The sequence below is a fragment of the Pan troglodytes genome, chromosome 19 (assembly GCF_028858775.2).
Source record: "Pan troglodytes isolate AG18354 chromosome 19, NHGRI_mPanTro3-v2.0_pri, whole genome shotgun sequence".
In the NCBI taxonomy this organism is placed as follows: domain Eukaryota; kingdom Metazoa; phylum Chordata; class Mammalia; order Primates; family Hominidae; genus Pan; species Pan troglodytes.
The window spans coordinates 81395592-81420326 of NC_072417.2; the positions used below are offsets into that span (position 1 = coordinate 81395592).

Here is a 24735-nt window from a genome sequence, read left to right on the forward strand (position 1 = left end):
TGAAGATATGGCCCCAGTCCTTTCTAGCTTGTAGGGTATCTGCTGTTAATCCTGATAGGTTTTCCTTTAGAGGATACCTGGTATTTTTGTCTCATGTTTTTCTTTATAGGTTACCTGGTAATGTTTTTGCAATTAATTTCCCAGGTGTTCTTTGAGCTTCTTGTATTTGGATGTCTAGGTTTCTAGCAAGGCCAGGGAAGTTTTCCTTGATTATTACCCCAAATATGTTTTCCAAACTTTTAGATTTCTCTTCTTCCTCAGGAACACCAATTATTCTTAGATTTGGTCGTTTAACATAATCCCAGCCTTCTTGGAGGCTTTGTTCATATTTTCTTATTCTTTTTCCTTTGTCTTTGTTGGATTGGGTTAAGTCAAAGACCTTGTCTTCAAGCTCTGAATTTCTTTCTTCTACTTGTTCAATTCTATTGCTGAGACTTTCCAGAGCATTTTGCATTACTGTAAGTATATCCAATGTTTCCTGATGTTTTAATTGTTTTTTCTTTATTCTATCTATTTCCTTGAATATTTCTCCCTTCACTTCTTGTATTGATTTTTGGATTTCCTTGCATCGAGCTTCACCTTTCTCTGGTGCCTCCCTAATTAGCTTAATAACTAACCTCCTGAATTCTTTTTCAGGTTAATCAGGGATTTTTTTCTTGGTTTGGATCCACTGCTGGTGAGCTAGTGTGATTTTTTGGGGAGTGTCAAAGAGCCTTGTTTTGTCATATTAATTACCAGAGTTGGTTTTCTGGTTCCTTCTCATTTGGGTAGGTTATTATTAAGTCTTAGTAGTTTTGGTGAGCGTGGGCCCTTGGACTGTGAACTTCACAAGTGCTTCTTAGTCTATCCCTTCCCTCCCCTTAGGTGGAACAGCTAGAGTGGCTACAGCTGGGTATCCCCCTACCCTTAGGTCAGTTAGGCTGTGAGAAAAACCTAAGTAATTTAAGCTCTGGTAAATTAGTTTCTCCTGAGGGCAGGCCTTGTTAAGAAAACTAGAATGTTTTGGTATATTTAAAAATTACTTTTCTCCTACCCCTTTTGGAAGGATGAAGAGATTTTTCTCCAATATTTACTGTAAGAACTTGGTTGAGCTCCTGGAGGTAAAACTCACAAAAGTGTGTGTGTTTGGGGTGCTGCGGTGGGGGGTGGCGCTTGATAACTGGGCCCCACTGGAGTTTTTCATCTCTCAGACTTGTCCACACTGAGCCTCCAGCAATTTGTCAATTACAGTTCAGGGCTTCCCTACTCCTGGCACTGGTTCTTGCAGAGGTTTCTGCTTGTGGGTTTCTGCTCTGTTAAGTTGTGATTGTTTCTATTTGCTTGTCTGTCTCTCTAATTTTGGGGGCAGTAGTTTGCCCTGTGACTTCACTTCTCCAAAAGACCTAATAAGAGTTGCTGAATTTTTGTTTTTTTTTTTTTTTTTTTGAGATGGAGTCTCACATTGTTGCCTGGGCTGGAGTGCAGTGGCACGATCTCGGCTCGCTGCAACCTCCCGGGTTCACGTGGTTCTCCTGCCTCAGCCTCCCAGGTAGCCAGGATTACAGGTGCCCACCACCATGCCCAGCTAATTTTTTATATTTTTAGTAGAGACGGGGTTTTACCATGTTGGCCAGACTGGTCTCAAACTCCTGACCTCATGATCCACCTGCCTCAACCTCCCAAAGTGCTGGGATTACAGGCGTGAGCCACCGCACCCGGCTGAGTTGTTGATTTTTTAGTTTGTTCAGCTTTTTACTTGTTAGAATGAAGTGATGACTGCCGACCTCCTTATGTGCCAGACTAGAAACTGGGAGTCTCCTATTTAGTAGTCCTTAAAAATTGTAAGCTGGACATTGTTGGTGATGCATTGTAGCAATTCTGATTTCTGTTACCTGAGAGTGTTGATTTTTGTTTTCACTGGCAGCTAATCAGTAGTCAGTTCCCTTGAACTTATAAAGCCTTAGTTTTACACTTTGTTAGGACGAGTCTTTCAGATTTTTCCCTTGATCTTAGGCAGATCCCTCAGTCCTGGGACACAGTCTTTACTCCTAGCATGAACTGTTTGTCAAAGCTCATGTCACTGCCCTGTACTGGCAATGAAGAATAATCAAATTCTATTCCAAACTGTAGGCAAAGACAGCAACTATTAATCTCTACTGATCAACTTGACTCTCAGCCACAGGTGGAAAACCAGTAATAAAAAAGGGTTGTCTAAAGGCTTTGAGATCTACCCATTCTCCTAAATATTTCAAATTTTATTTCTGGCCAGATTGGACCAGAAGGCTGAATCCTTAGGTGGTATGGCTTTGCCCCTATAGACTTCCTTGTATTGAGTTGCATGTTGGCACCTGCCCTCATCATATAGTAAAGGATGTGATAAGAAGTCGTCAGTGGAACCATCCTAATCTCAGTTTTATTTTTCATAAGAATGCCAGTGAGCATTCCATCCTACAGGGTCCCCTGTAGGAGAAGGAGCCACTGGAAGAATTTCTCTCAGATTTTAGTGCCAGAAAAAGCTCTGCTTCTCCTGAGCAACTGATAAGTTTCTATCTCATTAATGTTTGGCTGCTGCTAAGCTCAGAAGCAAAGTCAGTGTTTAGGAACTCTTGTAATTTTGAGGGCTATCTTTTGCTTTAATTCCCTTTGTTTATTTAATTATGTCATATTTATTTCCATCAGACCCTTAACTGCTTTTTCTATAGCAAAGCCAAAAAAAAAAAAAAAAAAAAAGTCATTGGAATCATAAAGAGCCAAGGAAGCTGCTATCATTCCAAACATTTTTGTCCTTCCTCTTCTGGATGGCTTTCACAGCCAGATTCGAATCCACGTAAGACTGTCATCTTCAACCCAAAGTGAAATGACTCACCTGCCTTTCGACTTGATTCACCAATTGGTAGTCAAGAAATCGATTTTCAAAAAAATCAAATTTACTCCTAAAGGGCAGAGGTTAAAGATACTTTAAAAAATTATATCCTGGCTGGTGTGGTGGCTCACGCCTGTAATCCCAGCACTTTGGGAGGCCGAGGTGGGCAGATCATGAGGTTAGGAGTTCGAGACCAGCCTGGCCAATATGGTGAAACGCCATCTCTACTAAAAATACAAAAATTAGCCGGGCGTGGTGGCAGGTGCCTGTGATCCCAGCTACTCAGGAGGCTGAGGCAGGAGAATTGCTTGAACCTGGGAGGCAGAGGTTGCAGTGAGCTGAAGATTGTGCCATTGCACTCCAGCCTGGGTGACAGAGCGAGACTCCAACTTGAAAAAATAATTATATCCTGATTTTGTGTCAATAAAGATACTTGAATGAATGTTCTACTGGCCCTGAAGGCGAGTTCAAGGAGAACTTCCAAATCATTTTAGTGTGGCTGCAGTGGTTCCTGCTGATAATCCCAGCATTTTGGGAGGCTGGGACAGGAGGATTGCTTGAGGCCAGGAGTTTGAGACCAGCTTGAGGAACATAGCGGGACCCTGTCTCTGGAAAAAAAAAAAAAAAAACAAAGTTGGGCGTGGTGGTGCATGCCTGTAGCCCCATCTACTTGGGAGGCTGAAGTGGGAGGATCACTTGAGCCCAAAAAGGCTGAAGCTGCAGTGAGCTAGGATCACGCTACTGCATTCCAGCCTGGGCAACGAAGCCAGACCCTGCCTCAAAAAACAAAAACAGAAATGAAAAAAGCAAAACATTTTGGACCACAGGATCATCACTGGAAGGAGCAAATAGATTCTCAAGGTAATATTTCTTTGACAGAGAGAGCCATCATTGGAACATTTGGTTATCTGGTATGTTTGAATTAATGTAGAATCACTCGCAGCTCTCGTCTTTACAACACAGGGCAACTGTCAGGGTTAGCGAGGCATTTGTTGTCATTCCCTCTCTAGGTGGAGCCAGGGCGTGTGATGGGAGCACCGGGCCTGAGCTGCAGCATAAGTTTCCTCTGATTTTCAACCTGGAAGACGATACCGCAGAAGCTGTGCCCCTAGAAAGAGGTGGTGCGGAGTACCAGGCTGTGCTGCCCGAGGTCAGAAAGGTTCTTGCAGACGTCCTCCAGGACATTGCCAACGACAACATCTCCAGCGCAGATTACACTCAGGACCCTTCAGTAACTCCCTGCTGTAATCCCTACCAAATTGCCTGCCGCTGTCAAGCCGCATAACAGACCAATTTTTATTCCACGAGGAGGAGTATCTGGAAATTAGGCAAGTTTGCTTCCAAATTTCATTTTTACCCTCTTTACAAACACACGCTTTAGTTTAGTCTTGGAGTTTAGTTTTGGAGTTAGCCTTGCATATCCCTTCTGTATCCTGTCCCTCCTCCACGCCGACCCGAGAGCAGCTGAGCCACGCTGGCTCTGGGCAGGGAGTGTGCCTTAATGGGAAGCACACGGGCTTTGGAGTCAGGCACAGGTGCCAGCTCCAGCTTTTGAACTTGGGCAATTGTTTAACCTAACCTGCAAGTTGATTTTGAGGGTTAAATAAAGGCATACATGAAAATGCCTGGCAAGTTACCTGACACAGAGCAGACATTCAGTACATTTTAGTTTCCTTGTTTCTCTGGTTCCCAGTTTCTCTGGTCATTTTGGTGTAAATCCATTCTAATTAGTATTTAGGGCAGAGCTTCTCTCTCTTTTCTCTTTTTTTCCTTCCACAAACCAGTGTACTCACTGGTCTCCATCTTTAATATGCAAACAAATCACCTGGGATCTTGTGAGAATCCGGATTCCGTCTCAGTAGGGCTCGAGTAGATCCTGAAATCCTACATTTCTATCAAACAATGGCTTGAGGAGCACAGACTTAGACCAAAGTTACGTTGTTTTCCAGATCTCAGAGCAGACGAGTCCATGGATAAGTCTGTGGCCCAATCCCCTTCCTCTCCTTTTAAGGGTGAAATGACTGTATTTAAAAGAAGTTAAAGAGTTCCTCCTGTCCCCTATAACCACAAGGAAACAAAAAAATATATAAAAACCTCAAAAATGCATTGCCATGATTTTATTATTAGTGTCCAAAATGGGACTCCCAAGTAATAAATGATTTATTCCAGTCACAGCCAAAAAAGACTTTGCCTGGCTAAAATAGTCTCTCTCTAAGTATGTAATATACAAGAAATACAATTCAAAGAGATGTTCCTATAAGTACATTTTTTACACGGCATATATTTAAAAAGGAGGCCCCTTTTAATATAAAATTCCGGTTATATACCAATATGGTTAATTAGCATTTACACTATAGTTTGAACATATTTTAAATAGCATGATGTGTATACAATGTCTCCCGCGCCCATTGGCAACCAGGGTCGCGGGAAGCTTGGTGAGGAGTTAACCAGGTCCTGTGGTTTAAGCAGTGGAGCACCCGGGATTCCTGCCCCCCTTTCTGCTCACACAATTGCACTCCATTCTTCCACCTTCCTTGTTTTCTCCAAAACCACCTGATAGGGGGGATGTCCTGATTTCTGAGGTGTGCTTCTCATCATGACTGCTTCGTTTTGCCCTTCTGATTTCCACGGCACAAGATTATCTACCAAAATCAAAACAGAATGGCCTTACTCTTCTCAGGAAGAGGCTGGTAGGCAGGTGCATTATCAACAGGTCTGTGCCCATGCAGAGTGAGCAGGGAGAGGCTGGGCACTGTGGAATTTTTCTGTCTGAACTCGCTCATGGCCACAGAATGGTCACCCAGCTTATTTAGGTGTAGACAAGTATGACACAGTTCTAGAAAATACTGACTATAAAAATGTCTGTGTGTGTATGTATTTATATGTATATGTATATGTATATATTTTTAAAAGGCTCATCTTACTTGTAAACATGGACTGCTCAATCACTATTAAAAAGTCAGTTTAGGCTGGGCGCGGTGGCTCACGCCTGTAATCCCAGAACTTTGGGAGGCTGAGGTGGGTGGATCACTAGGTCAGGAGTTTGAGACCAGCCTGGCCAACATGGTGAAACCCCATCGCTACTAAAAAATACAAAAATTAGCCGGGCATGGTGGCGCTCACGTGTAATCCCAGCTACTCGGGAGGCTGAGGCAGGAGAATCACTTGAACCGGGGAGGTGGAGGCTGCAGTGAGCCGAGATCGCACCACTGCACTCCAGCCTGGGCGATGGAGCAAGACTCCATCTCAAAAAAAAAAGTCAGTTTAGGCTGGGCGCAGTGGCTCACACCTGTAATCCCAGCACTTTAGGAGGCTGAGGTGGGTGATCACCTGAGGTCAGGAGTTTGAGACCAGCCTGGCCAACATGGTGAAATCCTGTCTCTACTAAAAATACAAAATTTAGCTGGGCATGGTAGCATGCCTGAAACCCCAGCTACTTGGGAGGCTGAGGCACTAGAATCACTTGAACCTAGGAGGTAGAGGTTGCAGTGAGTGGAGATCACGCCAACACATTCTAGCTTGAGGGACAGAGTGAGACTCTATCATCTCAAAAAAAAAAAAAAAAAAAAAAGGGAAGGTCAGTTTATACCCTTGGGCCTGATTTCCTGACTCTTGCTCACAAGATTGGGACTAGTCTCACAAAATACAGAGACTTGTACAGGTTGGCTTGTTCCTGAAACAAAAGCTTCTCATCCTCCTGAATGTAGCAGCTTTCTAAGGCACCAGAAATGATCAAGTCTCTTTTCTTTCACTGCTCTCAGAGCAAAAGTAAATCCCAAGGAGGCAAGCATGATCCTACGCAGGGAAGTGTCAGTATGTGTTCTAAAAAGATCACTAGTGATGACTCGCGTTCTTAAGGCAGCGGCTCACAGAGCTCCTGCAGCAGACTACTCAGGCAAGCCTATGTTCGTCACTACAAGAGAGGCGATTTTAACCAAGCTGAGACTCCAAGAGCCTTTTGTGGTCCTAGAAGATTTTAAGGAATGTGAGTAAAGATGTGAATTCTGCACAGAGATTTACAATAGGCATGACAATTCAGAATAAGGACACAGAGAGGAAGTTCCCCAGCATCCCTCGCTGAACATTTCTGCCAATTCAGGCATGACTGAGATGGGCCATATTAATAGAGCATCCCAGGAGCATGCATGCCTCTGGTCCTTACATGGTGAGATGGAGAAGCCTGCCTGCTACTGAGACAGTGCCTTAGTGGGAGCACTGCCCCTCATCACCATCTACCTGCAGGCTGGAGGGCAGACTGAGAGGTTGGTGGCTGCTATGACACAGCCCTGCACACAGGGGCTGCCCGACACTCACAAGGGTCTAACACCTGTTCTAGGGACCTTGTTCGGTGACCACTGTCACTGGCAGGAAGTATTTCTTGCATATAAATAAGAATTCCTGATGCAATTTCAACCAACTTTCACTCATTTGGTCCTTAGGAGGGAGAAGAAACAACTGGCTCATGCCCAGCTTCCTGGCACTGAATGGGCACACAGGCCTCAGGACAAACTTTCTCACTGGTTCTTCAATTAAGCAACTCCCCTTTTCCTTTTTACCCCAAATAAATGATCTGCACAAGGTACCTATTATTTTATACAGGTTCTTTGGCAAGGAACTACCTCCTAGATACTAATATCCACATTACCCCAATTCTGTAACTATAAGAGGTTGCAAGGCTTACTGCGATTACAATTAAGAATCTAATAATATTTTATAGTAGTTACAGACTTTTACCAAAATTAGTGAAACGGAACCTAGTGAGTGTCTGGATGTGGTAAACCCTGACAGAGTGGAATGGTCACATTTGTCCCCACGGTGTCTGACCTAGAGTGCTCTGGATCCTGGAAGCCTCGACTTCAGGTAAATAACCACCGCCTTTTGAGGGTGCAGAAGAATGCCCTTTAAGGCCAGTTGGGGCCATGAGAACCCAAAGGTAAAACAACTGGTTTATAGTTAGGCAGCATGCCAACAGAGGTTTTGAAGTTTATAATTAGTATTTTTAAGAACAACTGCTGTCCGCCACTGAGATATAAACTTCACTTGCCAGCCACGTCTCTGACAACCTGCCTATTGAAAGCCAGAAATGTAAAAGCTCACGCTGCGACCGACCCGCAGAGCCGATGTGGGAAATCACAAAACAACAGCCCCAGCCCTGCATGCAGGGCCCCACCGCAGCTTTGTTTTCTAAGCCAAATGTGCTCACTAGAGGGTTCCACGGATCTGCGGGAGAAAGAAGCCAGACCTGCACTCCATCCTTTTACAATTGGAAGCTCAATGGACACAAAACAATGATCAGGAGAAGTTTCCATAACAAAGCCTAATGGACATTGTTTCAGTGCCCAAGTGGCAGCTCCTCTCTGGCTCTAGGAGCTGATGCTCCAAGTCTTGGCCCAAACACTACTTCCGGCCGGGTGCGGCGGTTCACGCCTGTAATCCCAGCACTTTGGGAGGCCGAGACGAGTGGATCACTTGAGGTCAGGAGTTTGAGACCAGCGTGACCAACATGGTGAAACCCCGTCTCTACTAAAAATACAAAATATTAGTTGGGCATGGTGGCGCACATCTGTAATTGCAGCTACTCGGGAGGCTGAGGCAGGAGAATTGCTTGAACCCAGGAGGCAGAGGCTGCAGCGAGCCGAGATCACACCACTGCACTCCAGCCTGGGTGACAGAGCAAGACTCCGTCTCAAAAACAAAACAAAACAAATCAGTACTTCCATCTCGAAATGATTTCAGGTTGACTATCTGGGATGTTTTGACTGAAGCTCACAAGAGCGGTCTATATGTTACTCCAGATGGGAGCCTGAAGAATCAGTAGTTAAGGAAGCCCCGGCAGGCTCTCAGGAGGGAATCTTGCCTTCAGTTCCAGGTGATGGAAGAAGCCACGCCCAGCACTCAGCCAGCCCCGAGGGCCCTAGCTGTGGGAACAGCCTGAGCAGGTTGCTGGGAAACCCAGCTAAAGGTGCTCGGGCAAGCTCCTGCCCTGCACCTGCTGCCCTCCACAGAGCACACAATTGCTTTTCTTTTCTTTTTGAGATAGAGTCTCACTCTTTCACCCAGGCTGGAGTGCAGTGGCACAATCATAGCTCACTGCAGCCTCGACCTCCCAGGCTCAGGTGATCCTCCCATCTCAGCGTCCTCAATAGCTGGGACTACAGGCACGTGACACCACACCCGGCTAATTTTTTCTTTTCTTTTTTTTTTTTTTTGGTGGAGATGGGGTTTTGCTGTGTTGCCCAGGCTGGTCTCTAACTCCTGGGCTCAAGCAATCCTCCAGCCTTGGCCTCCCAAAGTGCTGGGATTACAGGTGTGAGCCACCGCACCCGGCCACTTGTTTCTTAATGAGTGTCTGCAACTGCTGGGGAGGTGCGGGCCTGCCGGCCACAGCTGCAGGTAAGTGAGGGTCAAGCTGGTTCACAGAGTGCAGCAACTCAGCTCAGAGTCCTGAACACACAGCCCAGCCCTCTGAAACCATCCCCTCCAGCACAAGGAAGGCAGCATTCTGCAAACGCATCCATGGGAGCCTCAGGAAAATAAGTTTTAGGCAAGTCACGTGTTCCTACCTTCCAGGCAGCAAAGTCAGTGCTACAGAAGCAAAGTAAGGGATCGCAGGCCTCTGGCTGGAGGGAGGCCACCAAGACTCCCTGGATTAGTATTTGGTGACTCTAATGCCATCAGGGTTTAGCTCGACACCTAAAGCCTACCCTGTAGGATTCGAAGCACACAGTACAACAGATATCCTATGGCTTTCCAAATACTAGAGCAGAGAATTAGTTGTTATAGATTAGAAAACAGGGAAAGGGACTCTGCCTCTCGTATGAGGCGAAGGTTTCCTTCTAAGCACACAGACTGAGCCGCCCAGTTACGGGTTCCTAATGCTCACAGGAGGAAACTCATTCTCATCATCAAGACACACTGGTCCCGTCGCAAACTCATGTTCAGGAATAACTTCTCCTCGCAGCGCCCCGCCGTCCTCAGAATAACCTGGAAACCAAGAGAGAGACATGAAACAAGCACTGGGGATCTGCTTTTATGCCATGACCTGGCGGGTGGGGAGGGGGGGCTCAAATAAAGGGCAAAGGAAGCAAAGGGGCTGTCTGTCTTCCCCCTGGAGGTACTGTGCCTAGGACAAGTCATAATCCTCACCATCTGCCATCTTTAAGCCTGACCTGCCTTTCCACTTCAGATGCCTGAGGCATCCTACCTCTTTGAATTTTTCTTTGTTGAGGTAGGGTCTCAGTATGTTGCCCAGGCTGGTCTCGAACTCCTGAGCCTAAGGGATCCTTCTGCCTCAGTTTAACTTCCTGAGTGGCTAGGACTACAGGCTCTTTGGAAATTTTAGTTTAGTTTTTATTTTTTGAAACGGAGTCTCACTCTTTCACCCAGGCTGGAGTGCAGTGGTATGATCTCAGCTCACTGCAATCTCTGCCTCTCTGGTTCAAGCAATTCTCCTGCCTCAGCCTCCGGAGTAGCTGGGATTGCAAGTGTGTGCCAACATGCCCAGCTAATTTTTCTATTTTTTAAGTAGAGATGGGGTTTCACCATGTTGGCTAGGCTGGTCTCAAACCCCTGGCCTCCAGTGATCCGCTGGCCTCAGCCTCCCAAAGTGCTGGGATTACAGGCGTGAGCCAATGTGCCTGGCCTCATTGGAATTTTTGAAGAGGCAAAGGGTTAACACCACTTGTTAGGAAAAAGACCGTATCGTGTGATGCCTTGCCAGGTTGAGGGTCCCAGGTTTAAAGGCTATTACCATGGCCTCACCTGTGAGAAAATAAAAAATTCAAGGAGAGCACTCCACCCCCAGGTAACAGTGAAGGGGGAAGCGGAGGGAGGGTGAAGGGAGACGGGGAGGGAGGGCAGAGGGAGAAGCAGAGGGAGGGCACTCCACCCCCAGGTAACAGTGAAGGGGGAAGGGGAGGGAGCGTGCAGGGAGAAGGGGAGGGAGGTCACTGTTGGAGATGCTCCCCTGTTGGCCCCGTGTCCACCCACCTGGCACCGTGGAGGCTGAAGATGCACTTGGTCTGGCTACGGTTGCTGCATAAGACTGAGGTAAAGAAGGTCTGAGGTCATTTTCTTTATTCTCTTCTGTTGTTCCTGAGCCAAGCAAGCTACTTGTGACAATCAAGAGGAGGTGAAAGAAAAAAGAAATCATCATATATCTAGGACACCTTCCAAAGGAAAAGCATGAGGAAGCCTGTGCTCAGCTCTGTGGGTTATTTATTTATTTTTGAGGCAGGGTCTTGCTCTATTGCCCAGGCTGGAGTGCAGTGGCGCAATCTCGGCTCACTGCAACCTCCGCCTCCTGGGTTCAAGCGATTCTCCTGCCTCAGCCTCCCGAGTAGCTGGGACTACAGGCACCCACCACAGCGCCTGGCTAATTTTTGTATTTTTAGTAGAGACTGGGTTTCACCATGTTGGCCAGGCTGGTCTCGAACTCCCGACCTCAGGTGATCTGCCCACCAACTCTGTGGGTTTAAATTGTAGACCTACCCACATGCTGCTGGGCCAGGATGAGCTGAAGTGACCTGCAACTGCCAGGGGCAGTCACACACCATCAAAATGGCCTTTCTCTTACATTGGCTAAACAAAGATTAGTCCTCTGCTCTTCCCAGTACACACAGGTGAGGACATGCTAGCAAGGAGAGTGGCCATCGGTGGGGGGCGGTGGCAGCTCTGGTGCTCTGGCCACAGCAGGAGAGCTCAGTCTGTGCCCGTTCACAGAAGGCATGAGTGCTTTTCTTTTGTTTTCTTTTCTTTTTTGAGACAGGGTCTCACTCTGTTGCCCAGGCTGCAGTGCAGTGGTGTGACCACAGCTTACTGCAGTCTCGACCTTCCTGGGCTCAGGTGATCCTCCCACCTCTGCCTCCCAAGTAGCTGGGACTACAAGGCATGTGCCACCATGCCTGGCTAATTTTTATATTTTTTCTTTTTGTTGGGGTTTCACCATGTTTCTCAGGCTGGTCTCAAACTCCTGAGCTCAAGCCATCTGCCCTCCTTGGCCTCCCAAAATATTGGGATTACAGGCATGAGTCAACGTGCCTGGTAGAGCACTTTTCAATTCCATGCAGGGAATAGGTTTTTTTTTTTTTTTTTTTTTTTTTGAGACAGGGTCTCACTCTGTTGCCCAGGCTGGAGTGCAATGGTGTGATCATGGCTCACTGCAGCCTCAACCTCTCCAGGCTCAGGTGATTCTCCCACCTCAGCCTCCTGAGTAGCTGGGACTACAGGTGTGTGCCACCACACCTGGCTGATTTTTGTATTTGTTTTTGGCACAGATGGGGTTTCACCATGTTGCCCAGGCTGGTCTTGAACACCTGGACTCAAGCCATCCACCCGCTTCGGCCTCCCAAAGTGCCGGGATTACAGGTGTGAGCCGCCACGCCTGGTGGCAGGGAATATTTTTGAATACCCACTGTGAGCTCAGGGCTGTGTTAGGAGCATAGGCTGAGGGGGAGACCATCTTGTGTGTTATTAATCCTGGCACTTTTCCAGATGATTACCACATGCTGAGGGCACCTGACACAGAGCCTGGTGCAGAGCACTTGCCCACTAGAGGTTTGCCACTGAGACTGCCAGTGAAGAACAAATCAATGCAAGGGCACTGAAGCTTGTCGTTGTTCTTGGCGAAGGGACAACTCTACACGACCAGCCCTCGAAAGGCTGTCTTTTGAAAAGCAGTCTCTTCACCTGTGGGTTTTGATTAAGACACACTCTCCTCCATCCTGAGGATCCAAATTGTACATATAAAGGTGTCCACTGGATGACGCAACTAGCAGCCGTGGCAACTTCTGGATCCTAAGGGCCAAGGAAAACATAAACCGTGATGACAACGAAGATGGGCGATGGATTCACTTCCAATGACAAAGCCCCCCCTCACCCTAGCTGTCACCAGATTCTGCCTTTGACAAACCCTTAGCCCACTGATCTGGTCTGGGCTTCTGGCTATCCCTTTGCATTCTGGCCTTGGGATCTACTTTCAGGATTATTTCTTGTCTTTGAACGTGACAGTGTGGATGAGGCAAGTGAGTGTAGATGCTGCAACCCTGCGAGAAGCAATAGCTAGTGACACATTAGCTCCCTACATGGGATGCAGTCTCCCTCTGACATGTGTCTCTGCCCTTAACCAAGACAGAAAGGGGGTAAATGGAAGATTGGCTTACTGTCTTTGCTGGTTAGTTTTGTGAAATTTTAAAAATGTTCAACTTTTGAATAAACTCCTTTAAACTTCTTAAAACATCTGTCAGCCCCAAAGGAGTCCGAACCTAGAAAACAGACCTGGAGGCTTTTTACGTAATTACATAAAAATAAGAATTGTTTTTAAGACAGTGTCGTTATAACCAGAAGGTTAAAATTCCCATGCCAACTTCTGGCTGCCCCCTGAGAATCCGTATTGAAGTCAGATAGGAAAAGCAGGGGTTTGATTCTGCTCACCCTTCCTTTGGGGCAAGTTTTCTTTTTCTTTTTTGAGATGGAGTCTTACTCTGTCGCCCAGGCTGGAGTGCAGTGGCATGATCTCGGCTCACTGCAACCTCCGCCTCCTGGGTTCAAGCGATTCTCCTGCCCCAACCTCCCAAGTAGCTGGGACTACAGGCACGCACCACCACACCCGGCTAATTTTTGTATTTTTAGTAGAGACGAGATTTCACCACGTTGGCCAGGCTGGTCTCAAACTCCTGACCTCAGATGATCCGCCTGCCTTGGCCTCCCAAGGTGCTGGGATTACAGATGTGAGCCACCGTGCCCAGCCTGGGGCAAGTTTTCTTTTTTTCTTTTCAGGTTTGGGGATTTTTGTGCTTTGGAAAAATACATTGACGAAAGCGTGATCTTGTTTAGAGTGGGTGTCATTGTACGTACGTTGAGAGGGTACAGATGTTCCTCTGTCCGGAGAAGTTCAAGCGTGCGGTGGCAAAAGCCCTGTCCTGATGCATCATGTCTGACACCTGGGTGGGGAGGTAGTTGGTAGCAGCCATGAACATCTTTCCCATGTAGCCACTCCAGGTCGAAGGCTCTTCTGGTCGACTAGGGAGTAATGCACAGGCAACGATGGGACTGGGCTGCAGGCCCCAGACGCACCCAGGAATCTCCACACCCAAGCGTCATTAGCCACACTCCCCGCAGCAGGAAGAGACTGTGCCTTAGCATAATGTTCTGCCCACTGAGAACAATCCAGGATGTATTATTCTGGCAATAACTAAAGAGCATCAAGGGCTTGTTTGTTCTTCAGAAGAGCCATTGTAAAGCTATTAAAAGGTTCCCAATGCTACTGCTTTCCCCTATTAAAGAAGGCTTATCTGATGACTAGTCTGATTCCCAGATTTCCAGAAGAGAGTTAGGGTAGAGAGTGAGATGGACTTGATATCCAGGTACCATTAAATAAGCTTGGGACTGTGCCGGGCTCATGGAAGAACAGACAGATCTCAACGTGAAGGCCTCCTGAGCCAGACTGAGTGGGTAGCAAACCTCCGGGCAAGACACTTTGGGTGGTGTTTGATTGTAGATAACCCTGGAGTCACCCAGGTACCCAGCATGTGTAATGATGGAGATCATGCAAAGGGACCTGGGATGTCGCCTACAGTCATGGAACTTCATCCCAAGGCCTCTGCCAGACAAACGGGGTGACTGTTCTGTTGGTGAGAGACAACCCCCAGCTCTGCCCCACACAGAGGGTGGCACATTGAGAACCAAGGTTGCCATATGAGTTCCCAGGAGCAGGCAACTGCTGAGAGGCTGCTTGTCTGCAGGATTAGGTCCTGGTGGGAAGCTCGCCCTGCAGCTCAGAGCTCTGGGAGGTATTCTTTACTATGCTACCAATGGGCTAGGGGGTCTTTGGACAAACCTCTCTGGGCCTTCATGTTCTCATCTGAAAGTGACTATGCTAGGTGCACTGCTAGGGTTCTGTGATCCGAAGCATCCTGAGACATCCTTGTACTGTCTGTCCCACAGCCCTGTGCTCCGGGCTGGGGTTTACAAAGAGGTGTACGATCCAGACCCTGCATTCCAGATTGAGAGAGCACCGGTGTATACAAAGAAAAACCACGTGAGCAGTTAATATGCGGTGCTGCACAGATGGTCCAGGCAGGAGCTAGTCCAGGACCACAGAGGAAGGGAGAGGCGGATGAGGTTCCTTAACGTTTCCGTGTCCAGATTTCCTCATTTGGGAAACAGGAATCATCATCACAACCTTCCTGACAGGGTTGCTGGGAGAATTAAGGATGCTGGGGACTGAGCATGGAGCCCGGCACGTGGCGCATACTGTTTTATGGGATGGTGTCTCTGCGGCTGGAGGAAATGAGGAGGTTCTGGGGGTGGTGGCTGCTGGGCTCTGCAGCAGGTCTGACTCAGGGGGACGGGAGGAGCTGGGACTTCATTCCCAAGGTCAAAGGGGAATAAAGGTGTCTGAGGAGGAGGTGTCACGTTCAAAGGGACATTTTCAGAAGATTAATCAGCAAGATGATATAGGATGGACTGGTATTGGTTGAAAGAGACTGGAAAGTCAGACCAAATGTAAGAGTAACGGCTGGACCAGCACGAGGTGCTAAAGACACGTTCAAGGGCCCTGGCCAGCGAAGCAGGGCTGAAGAGGCACGTGTGAGCCGTAACCGCCGGGGACATATGAACACTCGTGGACAGGCTGAGGGGAGGCCCATGAGAGCCATAACTGCTGGGGACATATGAACACCCTGTGGACAGGCTGAGGGGAGGCCCATGAGAGCCATAACTGCTGGGGACATATGAACGCCCCGTGGACAGGCTGAGGGGGGGCCCATGTGAACCATAACTGCCAGGGACATATGAACACCCGTGGACAGGCTGAGGGGGGAGGCACATGTGAGCCGTAACCGCCAGGGACATATGAACACCTGTGGACAGGTTGAGCGGAGAACCCAGAACAGCTTGGAGGTTCTGCTCCTGGTCACCTGTGCTCACAGACAGAAACAGGAGAGCCTGGAGTGGAAAATGAATCTCTGATAATAATCCCCAGTGGAGACGGGGCTGCAGCAGCAATTGCGACCACTCACTCGTGGAACCTTGGGGTTGAACGGCATCTTAACAGCTCAGCCACCCTCTAGTGCTCAAACCCATGACAACAGATGATGAATTAAGGCTCCAAAAAAGACCAGGGCTTAAGAAGCTGTCTGAAAAGTGAAAGAAAAGCCTAAAAAGTGGATATAATCTCCAGGGAAAGAGTAAAAAGAACCTCAGGACAAACAATGAGCTTTGGGTTACGCCTGTGCAGATTGGGGGTTGGAAAGTTCTGGAAAGATGGAGGAGCGAGAAGGGAGCAGCCCCCAGTGTTTCATACACCACTGGGGGTGGGGGGAGACAAGGATTCTAGAGATGAGGGGACGTCAGTCCCATGGCTGTGATATGTGACATGGCTCAGGTGACTTCAGGCAGCGTGGGCTTGCTTTAATCACACACGCCTTTAAAAATAGCTTTCTCCAACTGGTGGCAGAAAAAGATGGCAGAAGGGCAAGTCAGAGAAATCTTGACACCTCTCTTTCAGCCTTGTGTCATGCTGAGAAGAAGACCCAGTCCTGCCATTCTGGGCTGCAGAACTGTGAGATCATAAATGTGGCTGTTTGCCTATAGTCCCAGCACTTTGGGAGGTTGAGGCAGGTGGATCATGAGGTCCGCATGTATCAGCATTGATAAGGTGCCTGGCCTCTGTCATGTATGTGTTATCATGTATCTGTGTGATAAGGTGCCTGGCCTGTTACGTGTGTTAGCATGTATCCGTGTGATATGGTGCTTAGCCTCTGTCATGTACGTGTGTGTATCAGTGTGATAAGGTGCCCGGCCTGTTACGTATGTGTTAGCATGTATCAGCGTGATAAGGTGCCCGGCCTCTGTTATGTATGTGTTAGCATGTATCAGTGTGATATGGTGCCCAGCCTCTACACCTTCCTCTTCTGAAACTCCATCCAAGGGTACCAGCAACCAACTCCCCAGATACAGTAGGCTTTCTGTCCTGATCCTGCCTTTCTCTGCAGGTTGGGGTAACGTTTTCAAAGCGCTCTTTCTCTAGAATCCTTGCCCCCCACCGTGGGGTATGAAACACTGGGGGCTGCTCCTTTCTCACTCCTCCATCTTTCCAGAACTTTCCAACCCCCCATTCTGCACAGGTGTAACCCAAAGCTCATTGTCTGCCCTGAAGTTCTTTTTACTCTTTCCCTAGAGATTTTATCCACTTTTTAGGCTTTTCTTTCACTTTTCAGACAGCTTCTTAAGCCCTGAGAAATTGCAGTGCTTCCCAAGCGCTCAGTGGTGCTGCTGGCAACAATGATAAATAAATATATTGTTATATTTACAGCTATATCAGCTAACACTTCTTAGTGCTTACTATGTGCCAGGCACGATGCTGAACACTTTAGATCTGCAGACTCATTTAATACTACTGTTATGTTCATTTTGTAGATGAGGAAACTGAAGGACACAGATCTAAATTATCTTCCCAGGATCTCCGGGCTCCTAAGAGGCAGAGCCAGAACGTGAACTCACGTGGGTGGCTCCCAGTTTTTTGCTTTTGTGCATCATGCCCCCAAAGTTTTGCTAACACACACTCCATCACTTAGGTGAAGTCCCAAGTGAAGCCAAGATTGGGTGTTCAGAAAGAAAAGAGATCATTCATGCCAGTAGAAGAGCCTGGGCCTGACTCCTTTCGTTTAATGAGCATTTGGTGCCCCGTGGAGTACTTGCCTGTTGGTGACCTGTTCCAGCTTGAAGATGTGTACCGTCTCGGTGTTACTGGAGGCGCAGAGGAATTGTGAATCCATACTGAACACTAGAGAGCTGATTGTCACATACCTACAAGCACAGCAACACATGGGTCAGTGAGCAAGAGAAATGAGAGTTATGGCCTTATAACTCAGAGATCAGCTTTATAAGAAAATCAGATGTATCCTGAAGAGCCTAGGTAGCCCCAGATCCCTTAAACATTGTGGTGCTCATATTTAGAAATTAATGTCAGAAAGATTCACAAAGGGTCATAGTCTTTTTTTTTTTTTTTTTTTTTTGAGACAGAGTCTCTCGCTCTGTTGCCCAGGCTGGAGTACGGTGGCTTGATCTCAACTCACTGCAACCTCTACCTCCTGGGTTCAAGCGATTCTCCTGCCTCAGCCTCCCAAGTAGCTGGGATTACAGGCACACACCACCACACCCAGCCAATTTTTGTATTTTTAGTAGAGACGGTGTTTCACCATGTTGGCCAGGCTGGTCCTCAGGTGATCTGCCTGCCTTGGCCTCCCAGAGTGCTGGGATTACAGACGTGAGCCACCGCGCCCGGCCCATAGTCTTATTTATGTGAGAAGAAACAAGGTATAGCCCTGCCTCTGTCAGCAGAAGGGAGGAACTGTGCCTTCCTGGCATCTTGGAATCTTCCAGTTGCTCTGTGCACTGATCTGGCTGCAAACCTACATCCGATAAGATCCCAAACAGTCACACTTTGCATCGTCCTTTATTTCCATGGAAGGAAATCAGAAATTATTTTTGGATTGTGACTCCCTGGCTCTCTCATTTCTCCTGTGCCGGCCGCCCACACACACATCAAAAAGGGACTCTCATGGCTGAACTGTGTTAAAACAGCATCTCGGCTTTCAGTTTTGCTGAGCCCTAAGTAAAGCCTGGGAGTCAATTACCTGGGAGAGTAGTTACACTTCCTCCAGGTGAGTGGAGGGCACAGAGCCACTCTCTGTCCTCTCCCTAGACAGCTGCCAGCGGCCCCTGCGGGACTTCTGCGGGGACTTTAAAATGGGTTTGACATTGAACACAGACCTTTTCATCCCTCTCCGGAACTCATAGAGCTTTTGCCCATCAGGGACAGAGAACACCCGGATGACTGTGCCCTGGAAAAGAAAGCAGGTGGACATTTCACAACCATTAATGGCTTTACACAGAGATGTCCCTTTAGAGAGGAGTTTGTTTTATTGGTTTTGAACATCTGTCTCTGAGGAGGAAGAACACCATGTTGAGCATAGAGGCATTTTTATTTATGTGCCCTATCAACAATTCTTGGAAAATGTTTTAAACACCCTCTGTCTACCTTTTCCCTTCCACCTGTGCCCAAGGCTCTGCGTGTATGTGTGTGTGCATGTGTGTGTTCACCCAACTGCTCTGGTTTCTTAGAATTTCAATTTGAGGCCGGGTGTGGTGGCTCACGCCTGTAATCCTAGCACTTTGGGAGGCCAAGGCGGGTGGATTGCCTGAGCTCAGGAATTCAAGACCGGCCTGGGCAACACAGTGAAACCCCGTTTCCACTAAAATACAAAAAATTAGCCAGGCGTGGCAGCATGTGCCTGTAATCCCAGCTACTCGGGAGGCTGAGGCAGGAGAATCACTTAAACCTGGGAGGCGGAGGTTGCAGTGAGCCGAGATTGCGCCATTGCACTCCAGCCCGGGCGACAGAGCTAGACTCCACCTCAAAAAAAAAAAAAAAAAAAAAATTCAATTGGATCACTTTCTCTGATTATTCCAGGCAGAAGACATCAATTTCTCTAAATAGCAAAGTAAAGCATTTGGTTTGCACTGTACTGTGTTTATAAGGTGTAGCATTTGTCCGTCTCTATGGCTGATGTACATGTACATTTCTTCATAAGACCACGAGTTTTCATGCAAAGTGTCTTGTATCTTGCATAGTGCAGGCCCCTGGCCTATTGAATTAACAAATGCATGAATATACCACACATGCAGAGGCCAGAAATTCTCCCTCTGAAACAAATTCTGAGTGGGCCCAGAGACCAGTCAGTCTTCATGTCACCAGGCTTGTTCAATCCCATCCCTGCGCACGGCAGGAGCCATCCAGCGAACCCCAGACAGAGGTGTTGGTGGGAGTGGACTCACTTTTTCAGATGCACTTGCTAGTTTGGAGCCTGAGGCATTGAAGGTGATGGCAGCTAGTGTTCCCTCATGGGCAGCAATAGTGCAGACTGTTTTCTGTTGGTGAAAAGGAAAAATGGATACAGATGCTGCGGAGGAGGGAAGATGGATTTCACATCCCTCCCCTTCCTCTTTTCTCCTTTCTCCCTCCTTTGTCCAGCTCCCTGTCTCTTCCTGTGTCCCCCAGGCCATCTGCATGTAAGCTGTGTGTCATTTTCTGGTGAATCAAGATTTGGCTTCAAGGGCCACTCCATTTCCATCCCTTTTCCTGCCCTCGGGAAGGTGGCCGCGAACTGAGCGCCCGATGCAGTGTGATGCCGTCGCAGGCACGCCCTGCACGCATCTTTAGGCAACTTCCCACAGCAATCTTGTCCCGCTCAGGGATGCCTCAGAGACCAGAGGGCAGGGAATATGAAACACCTGCACACTGTCTCAGGCTGTGGCATGGGACAGGGTGACACATTCAGGCAGACAACTGGCCCCCTGCTGGCAAGTGGTTTTCATTATGCTGCAGATGTCTGACTTGGCCTGGCCAGCTGGCTTATGGTGATGTTGACTGACAGCAAGCCCGAGGGGAAATAGTATCACCTTCTCTTGAACAACTCCCCAGTATTGCTTACTCCCACCGCCTCCAGCCCCCCACGGCAGGGCGTCCTTATCTATCTCCTTCCATGACCACACAGCCAAGGCAGGTGGGTTGGCTCAGCCAGGTCACCGTCAACTTACCAGGGAGTTTCCATCATAAAGCACAATCTCCCCTGAAGTCAGGCTTCCAGGATAGGCCAAGTAAGAATTGGAATGGTTGATAGAGAGAGCACATAGACCTGGCAAAGAAGAAACAGAACATGAGAAGCCTGGGGCCAAGGGAGAGATTGCACGGCTGGAGAGGGCATCTGAAAACAGTACAGCTACAGTGCCACCTACTGGCAAGGGGAGGAATGGCTTTGCAGACAACTGCTTTCCGCTGATGATTCTTCCGATTAAGGGTCCCAATAAAGCAACTTCACAGGGGAAGACCTCCTGATTTAACACTGGCTGCGTCCTTGCTACAGTGAAACAATGAGACTTGCCGGGCACAGTGGCTCATGCCTGTAATTCCAGCACTTTGAGGCGGGCGGATCACTTGAGGTCAGGAGTTCCAGACAAGCCTGGCCAACATGGTGAAACCCCATCTCTACTAAAAATACAAAAACTAGCTGGGCGTGGTGGTACGCGCCTATAGTCCCAGCTACCTGGGAGGCTGAGGTAGGAGAATCGCTTGAACCCAGGAGGCAAAGGTTGCAGTGAGTGGAGATCGTGCCATTGCACTCCAGCCTGGGCTACAGAGTGAGACCCCGTCTCAAAAAAAATATATATATATATATATATAATATATATATATAATATATATTAAATATATAATATAATATATATATATGTGTGTGTGTGTGTGTGTGTGTGTGTATTGCTCATTTTTATATTTTACCCCAGGACTCTGAAACAGCATCTACTTTTCTTCCAATTCCATTATCCTCTAGGGCTACAAGAGATTTCCTCAAAACTGAAATAAATCTTCCTATTGTGAAAAGTCAGTACATATTGGTCTTTCTGCAGATGATTATATACTGTTGGCCAGTAACTTCAAGTTGGGGAAGAGGAGCCGCCAAGAACCTATTTAGAAACTGAGAAATTTCAGGCCAGGCAAGGTGGCTCACACCTGTGATCCCAGCACTTTGGGAGGCCAAGGCAGGTGGGTCACCTGAGGTCAGGAGTTCGAGATCAGGCTGGCCAACATAGTGAAACCCTGTCTCTATTAAAAATACAAAAACTAGTCAGATGTGGTTGCATGTGCCTGTAGTCCCAGCTACTCGGGAGGCTGAGGCAGGAGAATTGCTTAAACCTGGAGGTGGAGGTTGCAGTGAGTGAAGATAGTGGCACTGCACTCCAGCCTGGGTGAGAGTGAGGTTCTGTCTTAAGAAAAAAAAAAAAAAGAAACTCAGCAATTTCTGAGCCAAATGCCCTGCCTTGATAAGGGAAATGGGTACCTCCCGAGGAGGAAGTTTATTTGAGGTCTGCGTCTGCAGTCAAGATGGTGTGCCTAGACATTGAGACAAACTAAATAAAGAGGACATTTTGGATTTAAGATGCTTCAATAATATTCCGGAAGAGTAAACAGCCCATCAAACCACTGAACCAACATAAGCTGTTTTTATTTATAAGGGGATTCAAGAAGGGAGCATTTAAGTAAAGGATTTTCAAAACAATGGTTTAGATGAATAGAGGTGCACATGATAGCAGTGAATTCCAGCAATTCCATAGAAACCAAAGTGTTACCAGAAACTTTGAGATCACGCAAGAGAGACATCTCTCTAAAAAAAAAAAAAAAAAAAAAAAAGTGACTGGCGTCTATTACAAGTTAGTATATTAAGTGGGTTTCTTCTAAAAGTATAAGAAAAAACTTTAGGTCAGGCTGAAACATACCTCAACTAATCTGCTGAGGAAGGGGAGCAAAGGAAAAAGAAAGTAAACATTTAGAGTTGGAACCTAGGTCTCATTTCCTGCTCTGGCTTTGCTGAGTCCACAGCGGGGCTGTCCTCTTATCACTTGCCATGCATAGCTGCGGCAAGGAAGTGGCTGAGCCCCGGAATCTTTAACTGCACGTTCTGGCAGCCCTGCCACCCCTTTGGCGATACAAGGTCATTCCTGGCCCCAAGACTTAGAAGAGGCCACTCGTCCATTTCCAGTTTTGCTCTGGAAACCCCAATTCCTCACCCCTTCTGAGTTCTTTGCTACCCAAATGAAATTTCAAGAACAGCTAGGCAGGCAGAAGGGATTCTAGTCTTGTGAAACTGGGGAGGGAAGGCAGTCAGGAGATCTGGTTGTCTTGTGTGCTGGGTTCCCATAGAGGCGGCTGGCAGAAAAGATGTGAAGACTGTGGAAATCTTACAAGGACTAGCATACCAAACTAAAGAGTTAAGACCTTACAAATGCAGTGTGTAACTGCTGAAGGTTTCTCAGCACATATGTTTTGCTTTGTTTTTTGAGATGGAGTCTTACTCTGTTGCCCAAGCTGCAGTGCAGTGGTGCGATCTTGGCTCACTGCAACCTCCGCCTCTTTGGTTCAAGCGATTCTCCTGTCTCAGCCTGCCGAGTAGCTGGGATTACAGGCGTGTGCCACCACGCCCAGCTAATTTTTGTATTTTCAGTAGAGACAGGGTTTCACCGTGTTGGCCAGGCTGTCTCGAACTCGTGACCTCAGGTGATCCATCTGCCTCGGCCTCCCAAAGTGCTGGGATTACAGGCATGAGCCATCGTGCCTGGCCTAGCACATATGTTTTTAAAAAGGCTGTGTTAAAAACACGATGAGATACCACTGTACAACCACTAGGATGACTATAGTCAAAAAGACAGATAAATGTTGGTGAGGATATGGAGAAACTGGGATCTTATGCACCGCTGGTGGGAATGTAAAATGGGGCAGTGCTCTGGAATGTTTAGCAGTTCTTCAAAAGCTAAACATAAAGTTCTCATATGACCTAGAAATTCCACTCCTACATATACACCCAAGAGAAATTTAACATATGTCCACACAAAAACTTGTATATGAATGTTCATGGCAGCATTATTCATAAGTCAAAAAGTGGAAATAACCCAAATGTTATCAACTGATAAATGGATAAAGAAAATGTGATATATTTTTATAATAGAATATTATCCAGCAAGAAAAATAAAGTATTGATACATGCTACAACACAGAAGAACCTTGGAAACATTAGGCTATGTGAAAGAAGTCAGTCACAAAGGAACCGATATTGTATGAGTCTCCTGATATAAAATGTCCAGAATAGAGAAATCCATAATCTAATAGAGACAGAAAGTAGATTAGGGGTTGCCTATGGCTGGGGGCATAGGGAGTGATGGCTAAGAGGTACAAGGTTTGGGGCGATGAAAATGCTCTAAAATTAATTGTGGTGATGGTTACACAATTCCGTGAATATACCAAAAGCTATTGAACCATGCATTTTAAACGGGTGAATTGTATAGGATGTGAATTTTATCTCAAAAAAGATTTTCAAATTTTATTTTAAGGCATGTTTCAGGAATATTTATCTGGTTAGAGATAGGCTGAGGACATGAGTTCAAGACTGAGGTCTGCTATGTACTATGAAACTCTGGCCGAGTTATTTGCTGCTCTTTCAGGCCTGTTTCCTGTCTGTGAAATGAAGGCTACCGTGATATAGAGGTCTTTCCAGATTTAACACTTCAAGATGCCAAGCCTTCGTTTCTTACTTCTTCCCTCTGAAAATACTGGGGCGTGTCTTTGTGGCAGAGAGAGCTAAGCAGTCTTGGAGCAGAAGCCTTGGACGCATACCTCCAGCTGTGCTTCAGAGTCTTATGTTAAAACATAAATATTCCCAGAAGGGAAGAAAGGTTTAAACTTTCTAAGCTAACATTGAACTTTCTGCAATACCTATTATAGAACTGGTTGACACTAGATGCTAACAAGAAAGGGACAAAGGATAAGAGTGAGGGCAGGCATACTCTGACACATACCACTTATTTGACAGTTTTGCCTCCAGGCTCGCACCTCTACCAATCCATCTGAATTTAGACAAGGAATCCTGCCTTCCTACCCTTACAGACTTAATGAAGGTCCCCAGAAAAGCCTACTGTGACTTCCCTATGGCCCAAGTGTCAGAAAAATCCAACCAGCCACACGAATGTATCTTCGTATCTTGGGAACCACCCAAGGCAAGCAAGAAGAGTTTTCCTTAGCTTGGCTATTGCCATTCTGCCAGTCTCCTCTTTCTGTTACAGGTGTTACACAAAGCCTTTTTAAGGAAGGATATGGGCTTTAAAAATATTATTGTATAATATAAAAGTGATGGTGTAGAACATTTGCAAAGCCTAGAAAATATAAGGAGAAAAAAAATCACCCACAATTCTAAAACCCAGAGGCTTTTCACTGTTCTGAACATCTGAGCATATTTTCTTCCAGTCTTTTTTCTACCTAGGAATGAGGTTCTGATGGGGCTTTT

General features: G+C 47.0%; 2 protein-coding genes and 1 non-coding gene across 10 annotated transcripts in view; 1 reads left to right on the plus strand and 2 right to left on the minus strand.

The window, feature by feature from the left end:
• ARSG (arylsulfatase G) overlaps nt 1–24735 on the plus strand; it is a 187640-nt gene that overhangs the window by 159011 nt on the left and 3894 nt on the right. For 3 of the 6 annotated variants that reach the window (XM_511646.9, XM_003953170.5, XM_063799226.1), the window contains one exon: nt 3853–4478. The exons of the other annotated variants lie outside the window; for them this stretch is intronic. In XM_511646.9, coding sequence (XP_511646.4) covers nt 3853–4127 — 275 coding nt within the window. In that variant the 3' untranslated portion in view covers nt 4128–4478. Of the gene's footprint in view, nt 1–3852; nt 4479–24735 lie in introns of those variants that run through there. 6 annotated transcript variants of the gene reach the window in all.
• WIPI1 (WD repeat domain, phosphoinositide interacting 1) overlaps nt 4945–24735 on the minus strand; it is a 36761-nt gene continuing 16970 nt past the window's right edge. For 2 of the 3 annotated variants that reach the window (XM_001165276.6, XM_003953171.5), the window contains 9 exons: nt 20444–20541; nt 19682–19774; nt 18617–18687; nt 17543–17650; nt 13697–13861; nt 12530–12637; nt 10832–10950; nt 9726–9826; nt 4945–5484 (listed from right to left, as the gene is read on the minus strand). In XM_001165276.6, coding sequence (XP_001165276.1) covers nt 5437–5484; nt 9726–9826; nt 10832–10950; nt 12530–12637; nt 13697–13861; nt 17543–17650; nt 18617–18687; nt 19682–19774; nt 20444–20541 — 911 coding nt within the window. In that variant the 3' untranslated portion in view covers nt 4945–5436. Of the gene's footprint in view, nt 8270–9160; nt 9827–10831; nt 10951–12529; nt 12638–13696; nt 13862–17542; nt 17651–18616; nt 18688–19681; nt 19775–20443; nt 20542–24735 lie in introns of all 3 variants that reach the window. The other variant, XR_010153073.1, reaches the window with a different exon arrangement.
• On the minus strand, nt 8106–8202 carry MIR635 (microRNA mir-635). The gene has a single exon (NR_035959.1). It is a non-coding gene; the product is annotated as a microRNA mir-635 (primary transcript).